Below are 24,735 nucleotides of genomic sequence, written 5' to 3'. Positions count from 1 at the left end.
TAAAATTCCACCTGGCATCTGGCTGGGGAGGGATTTTTTGAGTAAGCCAACTTTTAATGTACAGTTTTGAAAAATATATAGATATTTTTCATTGTATGTGACTTACTTCTAAGAACAAGGGCAAATAAAAAAAATAGTTGTAACTTACACTGTCATAGAATTGAAGAGAGTTCAGATCAGAAATGTTGCCTAGTTTTTTGTTTTTTCAGACAATGGCTCTTGGCTATAGCGGCAATTATTGGTATTATAAAAAGAATTAAAAGGACCAGAAATATTTATAGAATGAATGATGGAATCATGGAATGTCCTGAGCTGAAAGGGACCCACAGGGTTCATCAAAGAGAACACCTGATAAATTGTTGTATTAAAAGCCTTCTTATATTCTATCATATTCAGAAATTATAATAATGTTTTTAAAATATTTTTATAGCGGAAGCAGATTCTCACAGTCCTCCTGGAGACAAAGCAGAACAGACCATCCACACTGCCTCAGATCTTCCTGCAACTCATCCATCATTTTATAATTGTGTGCTATATGGTTTACCCAACGTAATTATTATGAAATTTGTGTCAGACTTTTCATGCTAGGAATACCACCACACTTTGTGTTAAGCGTGTGGCGGGTGATTATTTCTGTTGCCCTAAGGGGAGGTGAGCTTAAGAAAACGTACGTTTCATTGATGGACTGCTTTCTGTTTCTGATGTGGACAGTTTGATGTTAGAATTAGAACATTTATTTTAGAGATTTCAGTTAGTACTCTCAGGTTTTCTAAACTCCCTTAAAAGAATTTGGTGAGTACCAATACGTCTTAGAGGAAATTAGGCTAGTTTTGGGGCATTGATGCATGAGTGAGTTGGAATGTATCATTGTCGCTACTTCTGTTTAGAAAAACTTTTCCTGGATATATTTTATTTTTGCATTAATGTTTTGTTTGGAGCATAGCTGAAAAATTTACCAAGTCACCTTATTCTGAGTGAATTGATTCTTAACTTTTTCTATAGCAGTAGTTGCAGTTTAATTAGAAAATATGGTAGTATTAAATAAATGTTTAATAAGTTTTGCTTTCTTTATTTCCATGTAGTTTTCCTTAATAAAATATGAAGATCTATTAAATTATTCCAGAATCCCAAATAAGATTATTACATGTATAGATGCTCCTTTAATCAACAATGCATTTTAAAATTCGTGCTTTAAAACTTTATTTGTAGTAATAACAGTAGAAATAATTGTAAAACACTTCAGCACCTATGGGAAAAACCAAAGCTTTGATCGTTACTCCAACTAAAACCAGTTTAAGAGTCTCTTGCTTTTTGGATAAAATGTGATGCCTTTTTCCTGTAATACATTTTTTGTGTTCCAGCTAGAGCATTAAAATGACACTGAAAAGATACTGTTCTTGTCTACCTGCTGTGCTTATAGTTAATTAGAACCTGATAAGAGGTATTAGGGCTATACAGACCATCACTACAAAATAATGACGTGTGAAATACTTTTTTAATACACACAACGGAATATAAATTTGTGCTTCCTTCCACCTTGCTCTCACAATTTAATGAAGTGACCTTATATGAATGGCAGTTGCTCTGTCAACCCGTGTTCCATAACGTGTGATTTTTCTTCCCCTTACACGTAATTTTTGTCTTTGCTTACCCATAGGGCATATATTCTTTAGGGCACGTATTTGGGCATTCGGTAACCATATGAATTAAGTAAAGAAGGGATCACAGACTGTACTGAATTTACCCAGCCTGAAAATTAAGTGTTCAGTGTAAGATATTTTCAAGTCTCTGAGCTTGCCATGTCTCCCCAGATATTGGCATGAGTCCCTTTCCCCAAGTTCTCACATTTATTTGACTTTTTTATTTGTAGGTCTCACCAATTACCTTTTCATTGCTATTCACTATTCATTGCATTCACTATTATGCAGCTGTGTTTTTTTTTTTAAATCCCACACATTGTATTTGGGAAGCTCAAGTATTTCTGAGTTTGAAGAAGCAATTTCTCTCTCTACACTTCTTCAGCATAGCAAATGCGCACTATGTTATTAATGTCTTTAGTTATTTGCTGGATTAATTTCCACATCATTCTCCAACACATTAATTACTATGAAGTTGTATTTCCCTTCTGTTAATGATGTTTTTTTACATGGAATGCCATCTTTCTAGTGCTGTCTCTTTTTCTATAACATAAAAGACTCTGGAAAAAAACGTATTCATGGGAATCATGAAGCTTTGTCTGCCTTGCTCCATGGCAGTTTTCATGAATCTTTATTAACTTCCACCTTCGTGAAATAACAGATTTCATAAATAATGAATCCAGAAAAGTTTCAGTGCTTCAGAAATGACAGAGGTGTTCTTTGAGAATAATTCAGGATAAAAACTTGCAAGATTGTGGAAGTTAGAAAAACCATTGATAGCCAGATACAATAGGCTTATTCAATAAGTTTACTACTGCAGTTCTATTTATGAAACTGATGGAAATAACTTAATCTACCACAGTGTTTTTCTCCCCAGATACTCCAATTTGTATTTGATACTTTTGCCCTAACTACATTGCAATAACCTCTGTCAGAGAGATAAATGATTATGAGCAAAAATTTCTTTACAGTCTGACAGTGCTACTTTATCAGACAGCATCGGTAAAGAGTAAGAGCCGTAGCCAGGGAACTTCAGACCTGTAAGCCTTGCTTGTTGAGAGTAAGGTACTGGAAATACTAATCAGAGAAAATGTGGTGGAACACCTTCAAATGAGCAACGTATGCTCGGTAAGTACCGTAAAGGTGGATGGACTGCGTAATTACATAATACAACTGATTGGCGTTTCTAAGGCATTAACAAATAATTGACATAGGGCCATGGAGTGTGGTTGTAACCAACTTGCCTGGGGTATGAGGAGAGTATTCTCTGTCTTACTGTGCTTAATACCAGTCAGTAGTAGGACTGCATGAGCAAATGATAGACTGTGCTTCAGGTGAAAGTGGATATGCAGATGACAACTAGTTCAGTCCTTCAGGAATTAGTACTGAAAATCGTATATTCTCCATTATGTGCTTTGTAGCAGTGTGCAGTGACATAATTGTACGGAAGTGAAGAGTCGCTTCAGGAAAAGATAAATGGCAGAATTTGGAATGATTTCAAAAGAAAAAGGGCATAGACAAATTAACATCTTTTATATTTCTTTTAAATTTACAATGGCAATTCAACAAAGGAAAAGAACCTGCTTCTTATACAGAGGAAGGATTCAGCAGCTCAGTTGGCATGGTTTGAGAATGCTTACCTGTTAAAGACAGTAAATGTGAATGGAACTGAGCATAGAAAAGTTGAGAAGGAATGCTCTAGAAAATTTCTGTTTCAGAACCTGACTGAAATAAGCAACTAAAAGCTTAAAGTTTTCTGATATTCTTCAGATTGTGATTGAAAGCTTGGGCAGAAGGACTCTGTGTGGATAAAATGAGTTTTAATTATGAAACATAAAAAGACCCCACTTACAGTTAATGATAAATGCACCGTAATATGCCTAATGAGTGTCAGCATTTAAGAAGCTGAATAAGTCCTAAGATTACATCTTTGTTGCATACATAAACATTTTCTGCAATTTAGAAGCTTTTGCAGAAATGTAATAATTGTTCACTTAGGCATTTTAGAGTCAACTCTGTTCCAAGAAATGGGGCATGACAGATAGTGGCGGGGATATTCACCAGACCACATTGAAATGTTTCCGTTCATTGTTGAGTCATTTTGCCATCAGCTGAGAATTCTAAGGCAACATCTATTCAGGTGGAGTTTGGAATTAGGGGAGAATGGGAGTTAAAAGAGTGAAAAAAAAAAAAAGAGAGGTGTCTTCTGTGATCATGGAATGACAACCATGTCAGGCTTCAGTCTGTGGGAAAACATTATCTCTGCTCAAGTCAAGGTTCAAAATGAAAAAAAAAAAAAAAAAGTGAGATGTTGTCATAGCAAATTATCTGAACTAACAATAAGAAGATGTCTCCCTACAGAATGAACCAACAGATGGTGGCAATGAAAGCAAAAGTAATCTTCCCTGTGCAGCACAGAAGGAGCAAGCAAGGGTATGTTTGTGTTGTAGTGACCCAATATGTGAGACCCCAAGAGTCTCGGTATCATATTATTTGGAGGACTAAGTAGTAAGATCAGTTCAAACAAGGTGCCATACTGAAGCTCTAAATTCTTTAACACTGAATATGAAATAAGTGGACCAAAATTTCCAGCTGTGAATACAAAACTGGAGTTAAGACTGCTGATTTCTTGTAAGTTTTTTCTATAGAAAGAGAACTTTCTAGTGACTGCAATGGAAATAGTTACGATGAAATGCTGATATAATTATTTTGAGACCATTCTTTAAGTATATAGGAACAGCAAATTAAAAAAGGCAAGTCCTTGTATTGATATTATATAAATAGAGTCGTAGAATGGCTTTGGTTGGAAGGGACCTTAAAGATCATCCAGTTCCAGCCCACCCCTGTCATGTGAGGGCCACCTTCCACTGGATCAGGTTGCTCAATGCCTCATCCAACCCGACCCTGAGTACTGTCAGGGATGGAACATCCACAATTTCTCTGGACTACCTGTGCCAGTGTCTCACCACCCTCATCGTAAAGAATCCGCTCCTTACATCCAATCTAAATCTACCCTCTTTCAGCTTAAAACCATTTCCCCTTGTCCTGTCACTACAGACCTTTGCAAAAGTTTTTCTCTGTCTTTCTTGTAAGACTCCTTTCTATATTGAAAAGCTTCAATAAGGGGTCTCCTCAGAGCCTTCTCTTCTCCAGGCTGAACAACCCCAACTCTGTCAGCCTTTCATCACTGGAGTGATTTCTTATCTCTCTTGACAATTTTCATGGACCTCCTCTGGAATTGCTGTAGCAAGTCCACGTCTGTCTTGTAGTGGGGATCCAAGAACTGGATGCAGTACTCCAGGTAGCATCTCACTAGAGTGAGAAATTATTTTTATTATATTAAACAATAAATTATTTGTATGAAATAAAAAATTAAAAATAATCTAAAATAATTTTTTAAGGAGTATTCTAGAGAATGCTCTCCATTTATTTGACTATGAGCTCTTAATTTTTATAGTATTATATATTCTTTAGCAACTTGGAGGAATAAAATCCTACTAACTAATGACCAAGGAATAAATTACAGTAGGTACAGCTTAGGACGTATGAGCTCTTTACTAGAAAGACATTGGCACAAGCCCAAACAACAAGAATAAAAGCTTCTGAAAATATTTCATCTACATGGCACCACATCGTTCCCTTGTGCTGTATCCATTCATACAAGAAATATTAAAGAGTTAGTGCTATTCCATGTATCAACGGCTTTAAAATAACTTTCTGAATTATGTCTCAGCAACATAACAAATCACATTATCAATTAGCTTTTATAACAGAAATGACATTTCATAATATATTTGAGCATGAAAAGAATGGGTCAGCTAAAATTTATGTAATCTAAAAAATGTGCGGGGAAAAAATCATACTGAATTTATTGATAATATTCTAGGACAAGAATATAATTTGAGTAATAGGTAGCTGTCCAGGAGAACTGTGTGGTTCTAAATGGACTGGAGAGAAGAAATGCAGCAGGTTTGCTACGAAATGATAAAAAAAATAAAAAAGAGGATCTCTGTCTTTAGTCCCTGGTGTTACTGCTGTAAAATTAAAGTGCTGTAAGCGTTCATTCATGGATTTCAGGTTTGGGATCTTTGTGAACATACATTTTTCATGACTATTTAATGACTTTACAACCTGCTAGGACTTCTGACCCCAGCTTTGGCACCCAGTCTGACCTGAACAGCAGGTCAGAGGGAGGCCGAGGGTCCTGTGTGAGTACAAATCCCTCCCTCTGTGTATTGCAGATGAAAGGCCAGCTCAATGGTTGTGAAGCCACAAGGAAGAGCTTTTTAAAGTACCTCTTAGATATTCATTCATGCCTCCAACTGAAGTGTCTTTATGTGACTACAGTAAACAGACAGTTAATTGCCTGACTTTTAATAATGTCGCCGAGTTAAAACTGAGGGATTGTTTCTATGTCCATTGGAGAAGGACTTGGGGGTGCTAATTGATGAGAAGCTCGACGTGAGCCAGCAATGTGCGCTCACAGCCCAGAAGGCCAACCGTGTCCTGGGCTGCATCAAAAGCAGCATGGCCAGCAGGGCGAGGGAGGGGATTCTGCCCCTCTGTTCCTCTCTTATGAGACCTCATCTGGCGTATTGTGTCCAGTTCTGCAATCCTCAACATAAGAAGTACGTGGAACTGTTGGAACGGGTCCATTGGAGACTACAACGATGATCCGAGGGCTGGAGCACCTCCCTTATGAGGACAGGCTGAGAGAGTTGGGGTTGTTCAGCCTGGAGAGAGACCTGGATCATTATTCAGGTAATAATTAGACAGAGTGAGAGCAGAATGTGGATACTTTTTCATAAGCCTAGTAGATACCATTTCCAAAAGCAGTAGTCACAGAAGTCTTCATTTAAGTATGAGAAGGGAGGAAACAGCTTTAGAAAAGTGCATCTTTCCAGAGGGTTGCTGATGGAACAGGGAATAATTTTAGATAATTAAACACCTTTTTGACAAAAATGCATTATGATGCATTATGTTGCTGGTATGTAAAATATCAATTATAATATTCCCTGAAATCTGAATCCATATCTTCTTAAATATGTGTGTATTTTTAAAGATATTGAAATAAGCATTGCTATCACAGTGGTACATCTACCCCACAATGTATTCTTCCACTGACAAGAGAGTATGCATAAACAAAGTCAGTGTTAAGTTCAGTAAAGTTTAAGCCAACAAAATAAGTGTGGCCCTTTCAGGCCCTTTCGGAAGTAAAGGCCTATGTCTCAGTCTAAGAAGACACAAGGAAAGTAAAGGGAAATAATCTTCAGTAGTCATAAACTTGAGCCTTAGTGGGTTTGTTTTATCATCAGCAAGTGAAGATGTCATTAATAGAAGTTATGTACTTGACTGGCTCTCTGAAAATTTTCAAACATAGCATCTCTCTTTTCACTTGGCTTTTCAGTTTCGTAGTAGAGTCCATTACTATGGGAAATACTGAACTATTTCTTTATCACTGACTACTATTGTGATTTATTTTTCTTTTATTTCATATAATACTTCAGCCTGACACATGATGGCAGAAGAGGGTGAAAACAGGCAAGATGAAGCAGAAAGCGAGCTCAGTGCTGAGCTCTAGGACTGTGCTTTTTTCTATGACTAAACATTCATGACTTGTCGCTTTCCTTGATGGTCTTATACTGCCATTTATTGCTTGAAATTATTATTAGAAACTAGATGTCTGCAAAGATCATAGAATAGTTTGTGTTGGAAGGGACCTTAAAGATCATATAATTCCAACCCCCCCCGCCATGGGCAGGGGCATATCAGTCTGCCTAACAAATTGACCTAACAACTTTTCCTTGCTACAGATGCGCTGAGATAAACTACAGATAAGAACATGGAAGTAAACACGATCAGGTACATTACTGTCTACATTGGGGTTTTTTTTCATTTGGGGAGTTTTTGCTTGATTTTGCACGAATATGTCAAAATGAAGTCAGTAGTAGGTACACTAGAGGGTAAGTTGCAGCAAAATAAACCCCCGAAACTGGGTTTTTCAGAAGCACAGCTGGTGATTTCCCTGGAGAATCACAAGCTGTACTGATTTCTTTATGAAAATATTCTATATTGTGTGTGGTTTGACTGGGTACTGGGTACTAGATCATCGTTGTTAATCACATCACAGTAACCGCCCACAGTGCTCTTCTCTGTCTTCTTTTTCTGTTTATTGCCAAGATTTTAAGAGACAGATCATGGCTCACAATCTGTTTTGGTTAGCGCAACAAAGGCATGATCATGATACATCGATAAGGGACAATGGTTTCATGCTGTAGGCCAGAAGTGTCCATTTGGAAAACTGCTGAGAGTGGCATGGAGAACAAGTTTGTGCGTACAATGTAAACTCGATTAGAGAACAGTGGCAACGGAATTACAAGTAGAGCTGTATTCTGCAGTATCCTGGAAGAGACGAGGAAGGCGAGGGAAAAGAAGAGTTTGCAATGAAAACATTTACACATCTTGACCCTTTTTCCAGTATTAATGAGCTTGTCTGCTAAAATCCTCAGCATTCCTGGAGCAGCCAGGACAGTCTGTTCTACTGCAGATGTGACAGCTACTTATTAATTACCTGTCAATATGCTGTCAGAGAATTAACTAAGAGTTTCCATTGGAATTAAAGAATAGTTTCCAAAAAATATTTGCAGTTCTGTCATGTCCTCAGAATTTATCTGGACTTGTAGAACTTGAAGTAGCTTACAGAATGTAAGATAAATGAGTGTGAAGTAGGCTTCACTTTATGTAGATGGCTATCTGTAACCATTTGGTTAAGCCTGATAAAGAGATAGCAGCTAAGTTGTATGTAACAATAAGCATGATATTAGCGTGGTATTTAATAGAGGAGAAACTGTTCCAGTACCTGGTCACTGAATCAGGATCCGGATGTAACTTAGAAATCAAAAGAAATATCTAAACATGCTGTCTTCAGCATTGACTAATAAATAATAAATGGCTAGAACAAAATGTCTTGGCCCTTGTTGGAGCTCTCGCCTATCACATCAGTGATAGCCACATTAAAAATTGCAATAACTCCATTCATAAAGGGTTCCGAGAGGAGGGTGTTGTCTTTCCCCTGCAGACAGTTATCCATGTAATGTTTCCCACATTCCCAGCCCTGGGCAGCCTTCATCGCTACCTGAAGTAGAGTGCTGTGAGATGATTTTTCAAGAAAGTGAGCTGGTTCAGATTTTCCTGCCTGCATTAGAGTCATAACGCCTAAGAAACGTAAACTGGCACGTTCATTGTCACATGCAGCAGCCACTACTTCTATGACTTGCAAAAGCGAATGGAAATGTTTTCTCCCATCATTTTACTTTAGATAAGTTATTTTGAGTCTTTCTATTGTATTCCATTACACGTTCTTGCCCAATGTCTGTCTCCTAGCTACTCTAATTGGTGAGCTTCTCCCTGGAACCCATAATAGTGAGTCATATCAAGGCTCAGTTACTCTTTCTCAGTCTATGTAGTATGTAATCTCCACAGCTGCCAGCGCTGGAACATCCAAGCCTTGGATGGTCATGGTCCAGTTGCAGGTATGCAGGTTTCCTATCCTACCACTGCCTACTTACTGACTTATTTTACTCACGTTCACATGAGCACACCCACACAGAATATAGTTAGGAATAATAAGACAAGATAGGTTGTCTTGAATCAGTGGAGGTCTTGGTCAGACAACATACTAGCAGCCTGTTGACACACAATTAATTGCCTTTAGACTCTTTTCTCTCTCTTCTCCTGCCCTTGACATATCTTGAGCCCTCGACCTTTGGTCTTCCCTCTGAACATCCCGTACATCTCATCAATTCCCATAAACACCTTGAAACGTCTTATGCCAGGTTTTAAAATACCCAGTTTTTACCTCTGCATTCTATATTCTGCTGTAGACAGTGACCCTCTTCAGTGTGCAAGGCATACAGGGAGGATGTTCCTCTCCTTGACCCACCTCAGTGAGTTTCATCCCAGGGCAAGAGGCTTATCATCCTCCTCTGATAGCTCCAAGAGTAGCAACTTGCTCAACCCCTTCCACTGCTCAGGCTAGAGGAGTCCCTTCCTTGTCTCTGCTCAGCTGCTCCTCTCTGTGTCTTTGTGTTTATGATGATCAGCCTGTAATCTTATGACCTGACATCATTCATAAATACACCTGTGCACAGGTGCACGCTTTCTCCTGCAATACTGCTCTAGACTGAATACTAGCTCGGATGCACATGGATAAAGATTTGCTGGGGTGGAGTGGGAACAGGCTTCTTCAGCTGAGGAAGACTGTACCATGGAGATAGTTACACCATCAGTATTCTTTGCTTATTACATGTCTGTTCTAGCAAAATGGGAACAACTTAACCAATTTTAATCATATGTGTCTTCAGCTTTTAATTTATAACAGCATAGGTTTAGCTTTTAGTTACGTGTGGACACCAGAGGTATTTCACTGTAAGGACTTGTGCCTTCCTGCACATTCCATGATAAGGCTGCACAAACTGCTGGGTGCACATGGTGTACATGCAGAAAAAGGGGAGCCCACGCTTTTACTGACTTCCAAACCAGCACAGCAGCGAACACTGAGACAGGTATCTCTATCAAGTCTTTATATACTGGTTTCTTTACACAAAAGTACATGTTGGTTTTTTTCTGGTCCAGGCAGAGGTAGAATTTGTGCGGTACTATTCACACTAGTAAGAGAAATATTAATTTTTCTCCTTTGGTGTAGTCACAGCGGTGCAACGGAGCAGTGTCTGTGTTTGTACCAGCATACTGTGCTGCTTTTAACAGGTATTTTTTTTCCCCTCCAACAGCACTCATTAGTATTTGTCCTAAATGACATTGACTATTATTCCATCTGAAATCCCACTTTAGCATTTTTTGGTTATTAGTATTGCAAGAACTGACATCAGAAACCTAAATGGTGCATATATTGAAATAAATTTGCACTGGAGTTCTGCAAGCCTTTCTGCTTCTTCATCAGTATGATTCAAGGGGCACAGCCTACATCTGTACTCAATCAAACAGGGCTACGTTGGCCAATATAATCTAATTGTTTGACATTTTTATTGCAATTCATTGAGACTAAAGAGAGATGACTACATTAATATCTTGATGCAGCTAGGTAATAGCTGAGCTAAAACTGATGTGCCAAATTACTGAAAGGCTCTTAAATTCTCTTACAGATTTTAACTCTTTGTGACAAAGAAAAGGGAAGAGGCTTCACTATAAATGTAATAAAGAGAAAGAATAGTACAATTTATAATTCAAATTATTATAATAAAGAACATTATCATAAATTTTCTAAGAATCTCCTCTTCACTAATCATTTACAAATTATATTTCTCAATAATTGAGATGAGAATTATTGTTAATGTTCATGACTCTGTTTTCTTGGATAATCATTTTCGCTGAGGTCAAAATCAAACAGAAAAGCTTTTAGCCAATGAATATCTGTTTTATTCCTCTAATTAGGCTGCTCTGCATACATCTGTGGGAACACTCAGGTTGGAATTGTGGTAGAGGAACATCACGGAAACTCAAAACATATGGGAATGTTGGAGCTGTGTAGGCTTAGACAAGTCACCTTGTCTCACTGAAGGATCCCATCAGAACCCTCCCTCCTTTGTAAGTGTATTTTCTGCGAGAAAAGGTCTTTTCTGAGTGGGTTAATGGATCCGCAGGTAAGAGCAAGATGAAGGAGAACATCAGAAGTTCTCTATTTTGGGGGTTTGGTCTGAGCCTGAAGAAGCAGTGAATGGAAGAAAAAGCAGGAAACAAAGAAAAAGCAAGAATTCTCTTTGCAGGTGAAGAGGTGAAGACAGAAACGTGAAGAAACATGTTTATCCAACTTGTTTTGATTGCTGGTTGCCCATCTGCTTTCAGATTCCTTGGCAATAGAGACCCAGCATGAGCAAGGACAAGGTCTCATTACTCAAATTTGGAAATTCTGACATGTGATTAAGTACATTTCTTACCAAAAAACAAGGTAAAAATATTTGCAAAAAAAACGACGCGATTATCCTGGGATGCAAATGAGAGGTTCATCTCCACCTCCCCTACTTCAGAGCTACACTGGAATGATCCTGCTTATGATGAACTTTTAGTAGAGCTGGTGCTTAATAGGAATCTCTGCCCCCTTCCATGCCCTTTCACTTTGAGCAGGTGTTATCTCCTCTAGCAGTGCTCTGTGGTTACCTCTGATTCTAGGAGAAACAAAATATCTGCATATTAATATACTTGTATATTTAAAAAGCAGGAGTGAATCCATAGAGAAATTGTGTTGTCTGTTGCCAGGGCAAGAATATGAGCACTTGATGAAGCGCACCACACGCTGAGCAGTGGCTAAGCCCCAACCTTCTCCCCTGCTAGCAGGTAGTGAGATGAGTTGTTTTTATGACTTTTTAAAATGATCTCTGTCTTTAGAGCTGAGGCTATGGAAAATAGCTTGGATAGTCTACTTTTAAACCTCAGCATTTTCTCTCTTACTGAATCAATTGATTTTGAAAGCTGTTATTAAATATTATTTTTTTTTCCCTTGTGACAAATTAAGCCAGGAACTTGGCTTTATTTCTCAATAATGGAAATGTCCAGCAATTGCTCCCAGATGGGAGAGGCTAGGACTGAAAGCTATTGCTGGTTCTTACCTTCCCTTGGCAGCTCTTCCACAGCTGCACCAGCACTGGGGATCGGGGCTTGCTTTGCTGCAGAGCAGTCACCTCACTTTCTGACGTTCTCAGCTGAGACATCCAGCAATTGCATACACAGGGAAGGGGCTTCACAAGCAAGATTCTCCATAATTCTGTCCTAACCACTCATTTGCTGTCACTCCTGTCACTGAGTGCAAGTGTTACCATTTTAACAAATATTTACTTGGCTTTTTCATAATTATCCATCATTGTTTTCAGTGCCCGTTTAGATTTGTACAATGCTTCTCTAAATGACAGTTGACTATGAAGTCTGTAAGCGCTTTGCCTCCTGTGTGTCTAAATACTGCTGTCACACCTTTAATTAACAATCTGAATAACAGCAGAACAGTTGAGTGCAAACAATAAGAAAGTGGTTAAAATTCCCTTTCATTTTAAAAATCAACATCTTAACAATGACTTCTCTATGAAAACAATACTGCCAGAGCTTAATTGTCATCTGGTGAATGGCAACAATTTTAAGCTTCTAATAAAGTATAGGAAAATACTTTTTCCCCATGTTTTCTTATTATCTTCCAACTTTAATAACCAAAATGTGCAGAAAATTCTGTAGTTTCTAAAAAACTTTGAAAGAAATCTTTTTCTAAAAGTCAGTCCCTGAAAGTTAATTCAAAGCTGTTTCCCCCGAAAAAAAGAAATGAATATGAGAATTGATTTTTCATGGAACCCACACACATTAGAACTTTTGTCTCTGAAGGTGCTCAGGTGGCTCCTTGTACCCAGCTCGGGGAGAAAATCTTGCCTCCTCGCTCTAGCACTGGTTTATGACTAGGTGAAAGGAAGCAGGGCTTAATGCGGTGACTTTTCAGCATAGGTTCCCTCATCCTGGGGATTCCCGTTTTGTTCCTATTGTGCTGTAGTTCTCCCTTTTTCACATAAAAAAGCCAAGGTTATTTATCTGCTCTGTGGCTGAAATGTGAGCACTGCCCTAAAGCTCCGCTGTGAATACCCTTCCCTGTAGTGTTTTGAGGGCAGTAATTCAAAGCTTGACATCAGACTATCCACCCCACCACACACGATGATAATGTGACCTACTGCTAACCTCACACTGGGTGTTAGGGTATTATGTGGGTGTGTTCCTATTTTTGTTAGTTGAAGATGGTCTTCAACTGTCTCTACAAAGTTTTGTCCTTAATTAATTTATAGCGGCAAACCAAATTTTCCTTGGTGAAATACTCTAAAAGGCTCACCAGTACCACTTCATCACGAGTGACTTGTATTGAGGATGACAGAACCAGTTATCAGATGGTGGATCTCCATTTAACTTGCTATTTTCGAAGGTTTTTTTCCATGCACTTTTACATTGTGCTTTTTCTTCACCATTACTGAAGTTTTGATGCTCTACTTAGAACTACAGAGCTCTACATATCCTTACCTTCTCAGGAGATAAAATAATTCTGTTGCTTTTAATTAAATACGAACACTTCTGCCAATTCTTCATGATTTAATACATCTAATGTCATTAACATGTGATTAACCTAGGTCAACATACCCTTGAAAGAGAAAATCTGAGGTTTAAATGCAAGAATTTTTGCTTTCAAATAATATGTCAGTTTTAACAGACTAGTAAGCATAAAAATGTGCATACAAATAATAATGTAAGACCTTACCCTTCCTGTCTCACAATATTTCCAAAACATTTAAAAGAGGCATACATATCTATTCACATTTCTGCTCTAGATCCTGCAGGATTAATGCTGAAGAACATGAATCATGACAGGATGTGGCTGTCAGAATGAGGTTCATAGTTTGGGTTTAAGATTGAGCACTGCAGAAGTTCAAGCCTACAGAGACCAAAATTATACTGTAAAAGACAATCACCTCATGAAATTTGTGAGTTGAATACAAAGACCACAGTTTTCTCGCAGTCAAGTCTCACGTGTGCAGCATGTGACTTTATTTGTAAAGTAACTCTTTGGATTTTACCATTCAAAAATGAAATCAGGGTCTTTCAATCTAAGCAACTCTTCTACTCAGAAAATATAAGAATGAAATTCAGATTAATTTTGAATCCAGGATGAATTAGGAGGAATACCACAGTGTATAGCAATTGCTTCTTAAAAATCAGATTTTAAAAATTTTACCATCACCTTGCAACTAAATTTCTCTAACAAAGGGAATGGCCAATAGCTACACAGCATCACACCTCCAGCGTCAAAGATGGAGAAGCCTGGATGGTGTGGTCGTGGCTACTATTTGTGGGAAATGTTAAAAGGTGTTTCAACAAGAGATTCCTACAGCACCCACTGGCTTGAACCATTAAGGTAGGGTGGTAAAGGTAACATTACTGCCTAAAGAACGGGAACCCCTGGGTGCTCCCCAGTACTACTCGCTAAGCAGTGCCTTCTTCCTGACCTTGCTCTTTGCTGGAGACCACGTCCATGCCTTGTGGTGTCTGGCACGGCAGCAGGTACTACTGGCAAGGAGAACTCACCAAGATGCAGACATCTCTGGAGCGATGGCATGGGTAGCCACCCTGCCCTCCCCATGTTCACTCCTTCACTCCAGTGATTAACTCCGGTAGCTCAGATTCATGTCAGTCCTGTCCTGCACAGCCTTACGGTCATCGTGCTTGGTCTCCAACTGCAGCAGCTAACCAGCACTTCATGAGCGCTTCACGCTTTGTGTGGTTAATCACCTTTGCTTCCCAATGTCTCCTCCTCATATGTTGTAGAAAAGGTCCCAAGACCTGTCTCATGCTTTCATGAGGTGCAAATCAAAGAGCATGATAAGGTCCTTTGCACTAATAGCTGTCCTACGGGAACAATGTGAATTTGGGGATAGTGGAAATAGAGCAGGGCCAAAGGAACAGACCACCTAGGAAAGCTTTACAGAAATACACTTGCTGCAGGGATCCCTTTTTCCCTATGCACTTGTCAAGGATCTTTTACAGAAAGATCTTATTGAATAATTCTTACGTATTTGATGGAAAAAAAAAAGCCATGAAGTTACCTAAAGCAGGCGTGCACAGTTACATATTACAACGTTTGTCTTGGGTGTCAGATAGCCTGAAGACCCTACCTCCCCCCGCCAAGCTCCCCTTGGCCTTCAGAAGTGAGAGCTGCAGACAGTGGGACTCCCCCAACACATCTCCACGAGAAGGCTGGTGACAGGGAGGAGGAGTGAACAGCTCATGCTTTCCCCCACGTTGCTTCAGTGTTTAGATCACCTTCAATGGGGGAAAGCAAATTGCATCAAAAAGCCAGGGCTGTGCATAAATATGGGGGATGAATTACTCTCTTCATTCATCAGTTTGAATGTTGTAAGGGGCCCCGAGCAGGAATGGGAAGCCAAGCAGCCCATGGGAGCCCATGTACCCCCACCCCTGGCCGGGAGCTGCAGCTTGTGCCGCCTCTTGAGCACGAAAGTTGTAAAAAGTCAGCCTGTGTGAGATACCAGAGTTTCAGAGGGTGTTTTTCATTGCGTTACCTCTCCCTGGCCCACCAACAACTTCATCTGCAGCAGGAATGATTCTTGACTTCCAATACAGCAAGGTACATTCTGGGACTAGGTTTGACCACAAGCATCTCGGGTACCCTGTCATCTCTTTTCAGGGCAATGTAGTCTTTCAAGCTGCAACTTAACAAAAGATAAAGAGAAGAAAAATCTACTAGAAATAAAATGTCTTTATTCTGTGTAAAGCAACTGTAATATTTTGAAGTAAAACTGAATACTGGGTGGTTCATTCCACATTAATTTCTATTGCTAAAGCCTGTTAGCATGTTGTTAATGTAGCTTCTCTGTGCCAGTACGGAGCAACATTAGTTCTGGCTGGTGCCGTACTAATGTCTTATCTAGAAATAATGGTTTCCATACTAAAACATTTAAATATAGTCAGTTATCATCTTTTCTTCTAAAATGCATTCAATTAAGTGTAGATTTTATATAGGATTCAAAATCTGATATGCCAGGTCTTAGCAATACTTGATACATCGTTCACCAAAGGCTGCTCCTAAGAGAAGTCTGGCTTTATTAAACTCATGGCCTAGTTTGGTTTTACACGTGAGCAAGTGACATTCTGCTAAACCTAAGAGAACTGCTGCATGTCTTTGTGTGAATTAAATACATGAGATGGAATACAGCCATGGAAAGATGGAAACTTCTACTCTTTTTCACTGTTTACAGAAAGTACATTTATGTTGCTCTCCTTCTTCTGATATCAAAGGAGTAATTAGAAGTTAATGATTTATGCTCAGTGAAAAGAAGTAAGGATGTGACTTAGGCAGAAACAGGAATTTGAGAGCTGAAGAGACAAAGACACAACTGCTCCTCAGAGAGCAGGGCTAGGGCGATGCCTCCATAGAGGCTCAGAAGTGAGAAAAGTGAAAATGTGTAAATGGAAAGGCAGACAACCAATATTCTCCAACATCATGGGGCCCAGCACTTCCACAATGTATTCTTTAACCGCTGATTTCCGGAAATTGTGATTGTTGAGAAACAGAAATCATAGTTGTCACCTGGAGCTACGTGCTCTCAGGAACATGATAGATCTTAGCTCTGCACTTTGCAAGTACGTACAGGGAAAACCTTCCCATAAAGCCCAGCTTCACAACTCTAAGCTGACCCTTTCTCCAGCATTCCTGCACAGTTGTACTGTCCTATACCCTACTAACTCCTCTTCTAAAGTTGAGTTAACAGAGTAGTTCAGGTGAAAGAGAACCACAATAAACATCTAGTCTAAATTAATTTACTCGAAAAGTTGTCGTAAGTACATAACATTTTCTTGAGAAAGAGGGAATGCAGAGTGAGTTATGACCAACTTTTGAAAGGACTTGATTTAATAAAACAGGGCTTGGGAGGCTGGATGGCTTGCCCGAGCTACTGGAGATCTTAGTGGCCCAGATGAGATTCTAACTAAGGACAAACCTAAGTGTAAAAGCCTCTGCCTTCCTCTGCTTTTTTTTAGTAAAAAATACCCAAACAAACCAAAAAAAGCACTCAGACCTGCTCTTTCTCAAACCTCCATTAGCTAAAATTGAGTCAGCTGGATGTGATATATTATTTATTTGTCCATTAGCATGTTGAAACCATGTGCCATTTCATGTTTTTGTCCAGGAGCCATCAGCAGCGTAAAACTCCCCATCACTACTGTGTTAGGTGCCAGCATAGCAGCACTGGGATCTCCTGTTATTTCTGGGAGCAAGTAGGCTGTATATTGGGAAGAGGAATGCAGTGGAGGAAGGGACTCACCTCGTGGCTGCGTGTTTTACTGCAACTGCAGAGCCAAGACACTCTTACATGCACTTAGGAGCCCAGAATCTCAAAAGCCAGTGTCCACAGAAGCATAATGTCCCCACAGATAACACCTGTTGTATTAAGTGATCATAACAAGGCAATGTGCTGCATTAATGATCACATCCACCGCACTACATGGGATAGATTTTGTTTTCTGAAGCTGCCAATAGAGCGAACGAATGGCAATTTCTGTGTTCGTCTCCGGTTTTCCTCTTGGAAACGGTGCTACGTACTGCCACGGTGGACATCTCACTGCCTCTTTTGTCCTGGGTTAGCATTGCTCTCTCAGAAGTTGGGTTCATGTTGGACTCTGCAGTCTCTATGCCACTGCAGCTGAACATCTGAATCAGACACTTCCTGAACTAGAAAGTTGGAAAAAAAGGAGATCAATCAAAACACATAAAGAATTATAAAAATCTCTATAAAGCAGATTGCATCTTAGCTAAAACTCTTGGAAATTCTCTTGTGAGTCAGTTGGGAATATAGAGAGATATTCCCATGAAATATATTTGTTTGTGCCACCATGAAGAACTCTAACACTTAGAAATAATTACTAAATAATTCTAAAAAGATCCAGACTGCCAGAAAATCTTATTCTCAAAAATAATTCTGCTTGTTACTAACCAGACCTAATGGATGGAACAATAACTTCTCCAGGCTTGTGAGTTGTTTTCATATGCTTATAAACAGCTGTTCAAAGACGGTTTGTTTCCATGCTGTTCATACCCATGAGCAGGGTAAGACCAGCATACGCCTCTCACGCATCGGGAGCTCAGCGTACTGTCTGTAGGATGTGAGACAAGCGATGTCTCTCTCTGCGGGACTGAATAAATCCATCACAACTTATTGACAGTCACTTTGATATTTTAGTTCTTTTCACTTACTTATACTCCGCTTGATGCCACCACTCTTGGTAGCTACGTTCATTGAATATATCTATTTAAGTTTATTATCATGCCTGTTGCCACAGTAAACATGTACCACTTTGGTTCATTCCCTTGTCAATTCTTCTCTGCATCCAGTCCTCTGCACCCTTTCCAGAGAAGAAAGTTCCCATTCCATAGTCATAAGCAATGCTTCTGTCCTCCCTTTTCACATAGCCACAAATGCATCGTTTCCCTCAGCACAATTTCAATCTATAGAAAACTTCCACCCCATCTCAAAAATCAACTCAATGGTGTTGCATTCCTAAAGAACTATAAAAATGTACTGGGGCAGCCTTGAAAACAGAATTTTCACACAGAAAACTAACTGATGTTCACTAAAGGCTGCTCTTCCTTTATAATATCTAAACCTAACATTATTAATATCTATATTTTGATAAGCATCGAGGCTTATGTTATCTTCCAGCAGGTAGATATACAGTGATTTTTTTCTTTTTTTTTCAGTTCTAAATCTGGGATATTGTAATGCTGGTTAACTAACATGTAGGCAGGGAGAAATAATTCATTACAAAGGAAGACAAGATAACAAACTATGAATGTTAAAGACCTTTGAGAGCATATAGTACCTGTTTGTTCATAAAGACGTAAATAATTGGATTATAAACAGTAGCTGTTTTGGAAAAAAAGGCTGGAATTGCTGCCAGACGAGGATCCAGCTCAATGGAGGGGTGTGCAGTGACCAAGATGGAAAAGGCAGCGTATGGGGTCCAGCAGATCAGAAAAGCAATAATCATAACCACAACCATTCTAGTCACTTGTCTTTCAGGTTTCCTGGAGGTTCCCAGCCTGCCTTGTGTATCTGACACCTGTAAAGAAAAGACAGAAGTTCCTAGGAAAAAAACAAACAACAAGGCCACTAACCACTGAAATTTAGTGAGCAGGTTAATAATCTGCCACGTGAGCAGACCTACTCTTCTTCAGAATGACAGCACATAAAGATGTTGTTACTGGACCACAGGAGCTAATGTTCCTGCTGAGGGACAAAGAGTCATAGAATAGTTTGGGTTGGAAGGGACCTTAAAGATCATCCAGCTCCACCCCCCCTGCGATGGACAGAGACACCTCCCATCAGACCAGGCTGCCCAAGGATCATCTAGCCTGGCCTTGAACACCTCCAGGGATGGGGCAGCCACAGCTTCCCTGGGCAACCTGGGCCAGTGTCTCACCTCTCTCCTAGTGAAGAAATTACTTGTGATAAATAATTTGTGATGAGGAACCCCACAGCTGCCCCGGTATTTCATGACTATGCCTCCTGCCAGGTCACGGAGCTGCAAGAGGAATGTGAAACACACAACTTACCGAGAAGTGTCATTTGTTATAAAATTACTGCTATCCTTTCTGGATAGCGGAGGGAGGAGTGAGAAAGCCTAGTGAGATGACACCACGATGTCATACTGAAAGCAACCTCTTCCAGCCACTTCACCTTCCCTCCCCTTTCCTCATCCCAGAGGAAATCAAGAAGAATCCATTTGGAAGAATCATGATGTCACCTGAAGTAGGCATGGTCCGATCTATGTTTTCTAATGAGAAAATAAAATAGTTTTTGCCTTTCCCTAATGTTTTGGTTTTGAGAGAGAAAATGATACTCAGAATAATTACAAGCATTTAACTATCCCAAACACCTGAAAAACAACAGTAAATTGAAGAAATGTACCAAATTTCTATGTGTAAGGATTATTATATGACAAGGGACGATAATCGAGTGCATTTGCTGCCTGGAAATTTGATCTGCATATGTCTGATCTTAATAGAAAATCAAACAGAAAAATTCCAAATGTTTGTATGCATACACATTGTAAAAGCCTGAGCGTAAGTGCTTCTTCCTACCTTTCTTAGCTTCCGCATCAATTTCCCATAGGATACCAAAATCACCAATAAAGGCACTACAAAACAGGTGATGAAGAACGCAATAATGTACGTATGGTCGATATAAGCTCCCGAGTACCTGCATAAAACAAAAAGTACATTGTATTCCTAGTATTTTCTTGAAGTATTAATTTTGCTTTTCAAAGTTGTCACGAGTATTTTTGTCCACATTTTTATTCATAGTGCCCCTTTATAACTTCAGTCCTATCAGCAGATGGAGCCCTGGGCCATCTCCCTGGCCATGGTCTACGAGAACGGTGGGGAAGGACTGTTCACAAAGGCTTGTAGTGCTAGGATGAGGGGCAATGGGGATAAACTGGAGAGGGGCAGATTTAGACTAGACATAAGGAGGAATTTCCTCACCATGAGGGTGGGGAGGCCCTGGCCCAGGTTGCCCAGGGAAGCTGTGTCTGCCCCATCCCTGGAGGTGTTCAAGGCCAGGCTGGATGAGCCTTGGGCAGCCTGTTCTAGTGGTAGGTGGCAGAGGGGTTGGAACTGGATGATCTTTAAGGCGTCTTCCCACCCAAACTATTCTATGATTCTATGGTCTAGGACAGGATCCCATGCCCATAGGATGGTAGGGATCGTAGGCACATTGGGATAGTGCAGGTGGGAATTGACGTGTAGTCCAACTTTCTGCTCCAAGTGGAGTTAGATATGGGGGCAGACCAGGTTGCTCAGGGCTTTGTCCAGTATTCTGAAAAATCTGTCTCTTCTCTTTGAATCCCAACGAAAAGCAAAGTATAGGACAGTTATTTTCATTAGAGATGGGAGTTCCTTCCGTCAGGAAAAAAAAATAAATCTTTTTTGGCAAATTTTGCTCAGTTTTGTTACAACTGTTTTTACATCTATATTGGCAGAGATACATATAATCTTTAAACCTTTCCTTGAAATTCCTGCCCCTGAAACATCCTGAGCTGCAAAATTTTATTTCTTTACCACTCTCCACCACAGTGACCTTACCAGTTAGGCTCACAAGTAGTTCCAATCTTACTGGTGGTATAACTGCTCCAACCCATGGTTGGTGGAATGGTCCAAATGAAGGAAAAGGTCCACACGAAGACAATACCCAGGGCTGCATGTTTTGCCCTCAAGCGAGTATTTCCCAGTGGGCGGCAGATCACAACGTACCGTTCAAAAGCCAATAGAGCAAGAGACCAGAGAGCAACGATGCCTACAGTGAGAGAACACAGTCAGCATCAAAACCTGGGTCAATCACTGAAAATCAAAGAGCATCCCACATCAGAGAATCACAGAACTGTTTAGGTTGAAAGGCATCTCTGGAGGCCATCTAGTTCAACACACCCCACACATGCTCAAGCACGGCTCATACAGTGGGTTTTCCAGGACCACGTCCAGGTGGGATTTGAATATCTCCACAGATGGAGACTCCACATCACTCGAGGAAACCTGTCCCAGTATCTGACCACCCACCACATCAGGCACCTTTTCCATCAACCCTAGTTGTGAAAGGATGTGCACTTTATCTGCACTATTCCAATATTTATTAAGAGCACAAGATTTTCGTATTTGTCTAGTTTGTGAGCCTCAGTACGACTACAAAACCAAGCAGCTATTACTTCTATTTTTTCATTTGGTTCTACTCTGAATAGCTGCAAATTACCTGTAGCTTCCAAATTAATAAATTAAGATATAAATTTAAAATGTTATCTTTGCAAGGAATGTCATACTTCAGACTGTCATAAAACCCACAGCATCAATTTATCAGTTCAGTAGGTACATATCACCTGGATGGCCACTAGAATCTTGAAATAGACTGACATTTCTCCACGGGACATGGTTTACATGCCACAAACTGATTTAGTAGATCTGCCCCTCACCAACATTTATTCATAGAATCATAGAAAAACCAGGTTGGAAGAGACCCACCGGATCATCGAGTCCAACCATTCCATGTAGTTTAACCAGGCTGAGAGAAACTGTGGGACTACTTTTCAGGTTGAGTTTGAGCAATGTGTTGCATTTAGAGCAGTGACAGAGTTAGGAGGCTGTTTTTACCCTGCAGCTTCAGAAAGAGGAGCACGGGGGCAGGAGCGCACATCTGTCTCAAGTAAGGAGATGTCCCATTTTAAGAAAATTTCCTATTTATTCTGCAGGGGTCTATTTCCACAGGGAACTTAGTAGTGAGGATTTTCCCTTTTAGAGTACTTCTAACACTTTTTGCCAAGAAAAGCCAAGAAAAAGAATCACAAAAACCTGTAGGTGAGAGGGGTGACCGTTACAGGGATATCACGGTTCCTTAGAACCACTGAAGCAGAGCTAGCATCACATGTTTCTGTGCCCTGATGTTTTCCACAGTTTAAAAGCAACCATTCACTCTTTTTTTTTCTCTCTTATTTATCCTCAAATGCACACATTTAAATACAAACTTTGAAAATAATTACACATAATGAATGTTTATCTGACATTGTTTTACCAAAAAAAAACCCCAACACTGTTATTATGAAAATTTTTCTCATTCTATTAAAAATATTTAGTGATCCATATACATACAGTAAGCACTGATATATGGCAAAGATAGTGATGGAAGTTATTCACCCACAGGTGAGATCCACTAGGGAATAAACGTAACTGGGGAAAGAGCCAGTGAGTTCAAAGACATGCAAAGGCAGTGACTGGGGGAGCTGCAGCATAGCTCGTAGAATACATTGAAGAAAGTTGAAGTTAAAGAACACACAACTACAAAGAAAATCAAGCTTACCGAAAAACGTAACAGCAAATCCTTCCAGTACGCAAGCCCAGTATCCCATATAAAAATAACCTTTTAGATTGGTGAAAAAGCTGATGGTGCCACCAGTCAGTGAGACCAAGAAATCCGCCACGGACAAATTTACTATAACATAATTGACAGGTTGTCTCAACTGCTTGAATTTAAGAGTTACCAGGATTACAGCCAGGTTCTCAGCAAGGGACAGAGAGGTCACCACCAGCATTACTGCTGCCAGAAGCCTGAAGTTCCAGGGCTGGATGGAATCCAAGGGACGACGGAAGGGATCCCACCTGGTAGGACCAGAGGAACTGGACAGCAGCGACTCATTTTCCAGTGCTCTGAATGCATCCATTTTTTTTCTCTCTCACTAGCAAAAGTAACATAATACCGGAGATTCTAATATGGCAACGACATTCAGGCTTAAAAGGAGGAATTTGCTGTCTCCAACAGAAACGTGAACAAGCTCTCCATGCTTCTGCTTTCCATTAATAGTCCAGGAAACAAAGTTCTGCTCAGAGGAAAGTTTAGTGCTGTGCAGGGAATGTGGGAACAGGGATGACTGAGAAAACCTCTTAGAGCAACCTCTGCCCCTCTCTGCCAGTAATCTCCTGCTGCTGCTCTGTCTTTATCTGTTATCAAACCCGACTACAGAAGCTGCAGGTTCCTTCCTTCTGCAGCAGCCAACGGCAGTGCCGAAACAGCCCTCAGATCATCCCTACTCTGCGTGGAGGAAAAAAAGAAGCATTTGCTCAGATGCCTCCCGACCTTAGCACTGTAAAAACGAAGCTTTCCTTTCGTTAATAGTGAGGGTGGAGTGATCTTCCCCAAGTCCTGAGCTGTGGGGAGAGCAGCGAGGGGGGGCTCCCACCTCTCTCACTGGCTTGAAGGAAGGCAGCCGTGCAAAGATTAACAGTGGACAATCCCAGTGGCTGTGAACAGGGCACTGACTGCACCGTGAACCCCTGTCCACGCTTCCAACTAGCCTACGGCCTCGGAACTGAAGCTCCACGCTCAATGTGTCCTGTGTTACTCCATGGAATTCCAGTTTCTATCAGCGGCAGCGGAGGTGTTAGCCCTGGTGAAAGTGTAATGATCGTTAACTGCAGCTTTCACGCTAAAAACTCAAAGGTGCAGAAAAATATTTTAAAGAACGCTTGGAAATACATGAAAAGAAAGAAAATCACTACAGCATGACAACAGAAAAGAGAACAGACGCTCATGTATTTCTGATAAAAATGACTAGATGTATCTGAATGCTTTAATAATCATTAGCAATTAGAGTTACTTGTGTTTGTTTCCCAAGATGAGTAGCTCAGTCATCTCTGCACCCTAATGAGACACAATATTGTGACAGATATTCCACTCCAAAGGGCTGCCAGTAATTATTCCACAGATTAAGCTGGACACCCCCAGAATACAGGAATCATTCAACTGTGTTGTGATATAACTCTTGGGGACTGTAATTGTTAATCAGAGCTTCAGAGTATTAACCAGAGTCAAATATGCAAAAGCAATCCAGTTGCCACCTCAGAGCGTTCACACTTCAGATCAACAAACACCACATACAACACAAAAATAAACAAACAGGAGTGGAGGGAAAGTGAAAATGAGTAACACTACCTGTCCATACATTCCCTGGA

At 40.1% G+C, this 24,735-nt stretch overlaps 2 protein-coding genes across 3 annotated transcripts in view; one reads left to right on the top strand and one right to left on the bottom strand.

Annotated features, from left to right (window-relative positions):
- The window catches only part of CFAP46 (cilia and flagella associated protein 46), a 71,472-nt gene extending 70,869 nt beyond the window's left edge, over window positions 1-603 (top strand). Inside the window, exon 59 of the mRNA XM_069864153.1 lies at window positions 431-603. Coding sequence (XP_069720254.1) covers window positions 431-588 — 158 coding nt within the window. The 3' untranslated portion in view covers window positions 589-603. The remainder of the gene's footprint in view (window positions 1-430) is intronic.
- Window positions 1-23,447, bottom strand: part of LOC138723898 (opsin-VA-like) — a 28,704-nt gene extending 5,257 nt beyond the window's left edge. Inside the window, exons 1-5 of one of the 2 annotated variants that reach the window (XM_069863393.1) lie at window positions 23,087-23,447; window positions 21,328-21,538; window positions 20,326-20,443; window positions 19,065-19,304; window positions 17,649-17,916 (exon numbers count right to left, since the gene is read on the bottom strand). In XM_069863393.1, coding sequence (XP_069719494.1) covers window positions 17,686-17,916; window positions 19,065-19,304; window positions 20,326-20,443; window positions 21,328-21,538; window positions 23,087-23,447 — 1,161 coding nt within the window. In that variant the 3' untranslated portion in view covers window positions 17,649-17,685. Of the gene's footprint in view, window positions 1-17,335; window positions 17,917-19,064; window positions 19,305-20,325; window positions 20,444-21,327; window positions 21,539-23,086 lie in introns of those variants that run through there. The other variant, XM_069863392.1, reaches the window with a different exon arrangement.
- Between the last annotated feature and the right edge of the window lie 1,288 nt (window positions 23,448-24,735).

Source organism: Phaenicophaeus curvirostris, chromosome 9 (assembly GCF_032191515.1).
Source record: "Phaenicophaeus curvirostris isolate KB17595 chromosome 9, BPBGC_Pcur_1.0, whole genome shotgun sequence".
Taxonomy (NCBI): Eukaryota; Metazoa; Chordata; class Aves; order Cuculiformes; family Cuculidae; genus Phaenicophaeus; species Phaenicophaeus curvirostris.
Note: the sequence above shows the minus strand (reverse complement) of the source record. Positions and strands in the feature narration are given on the sequence as shown.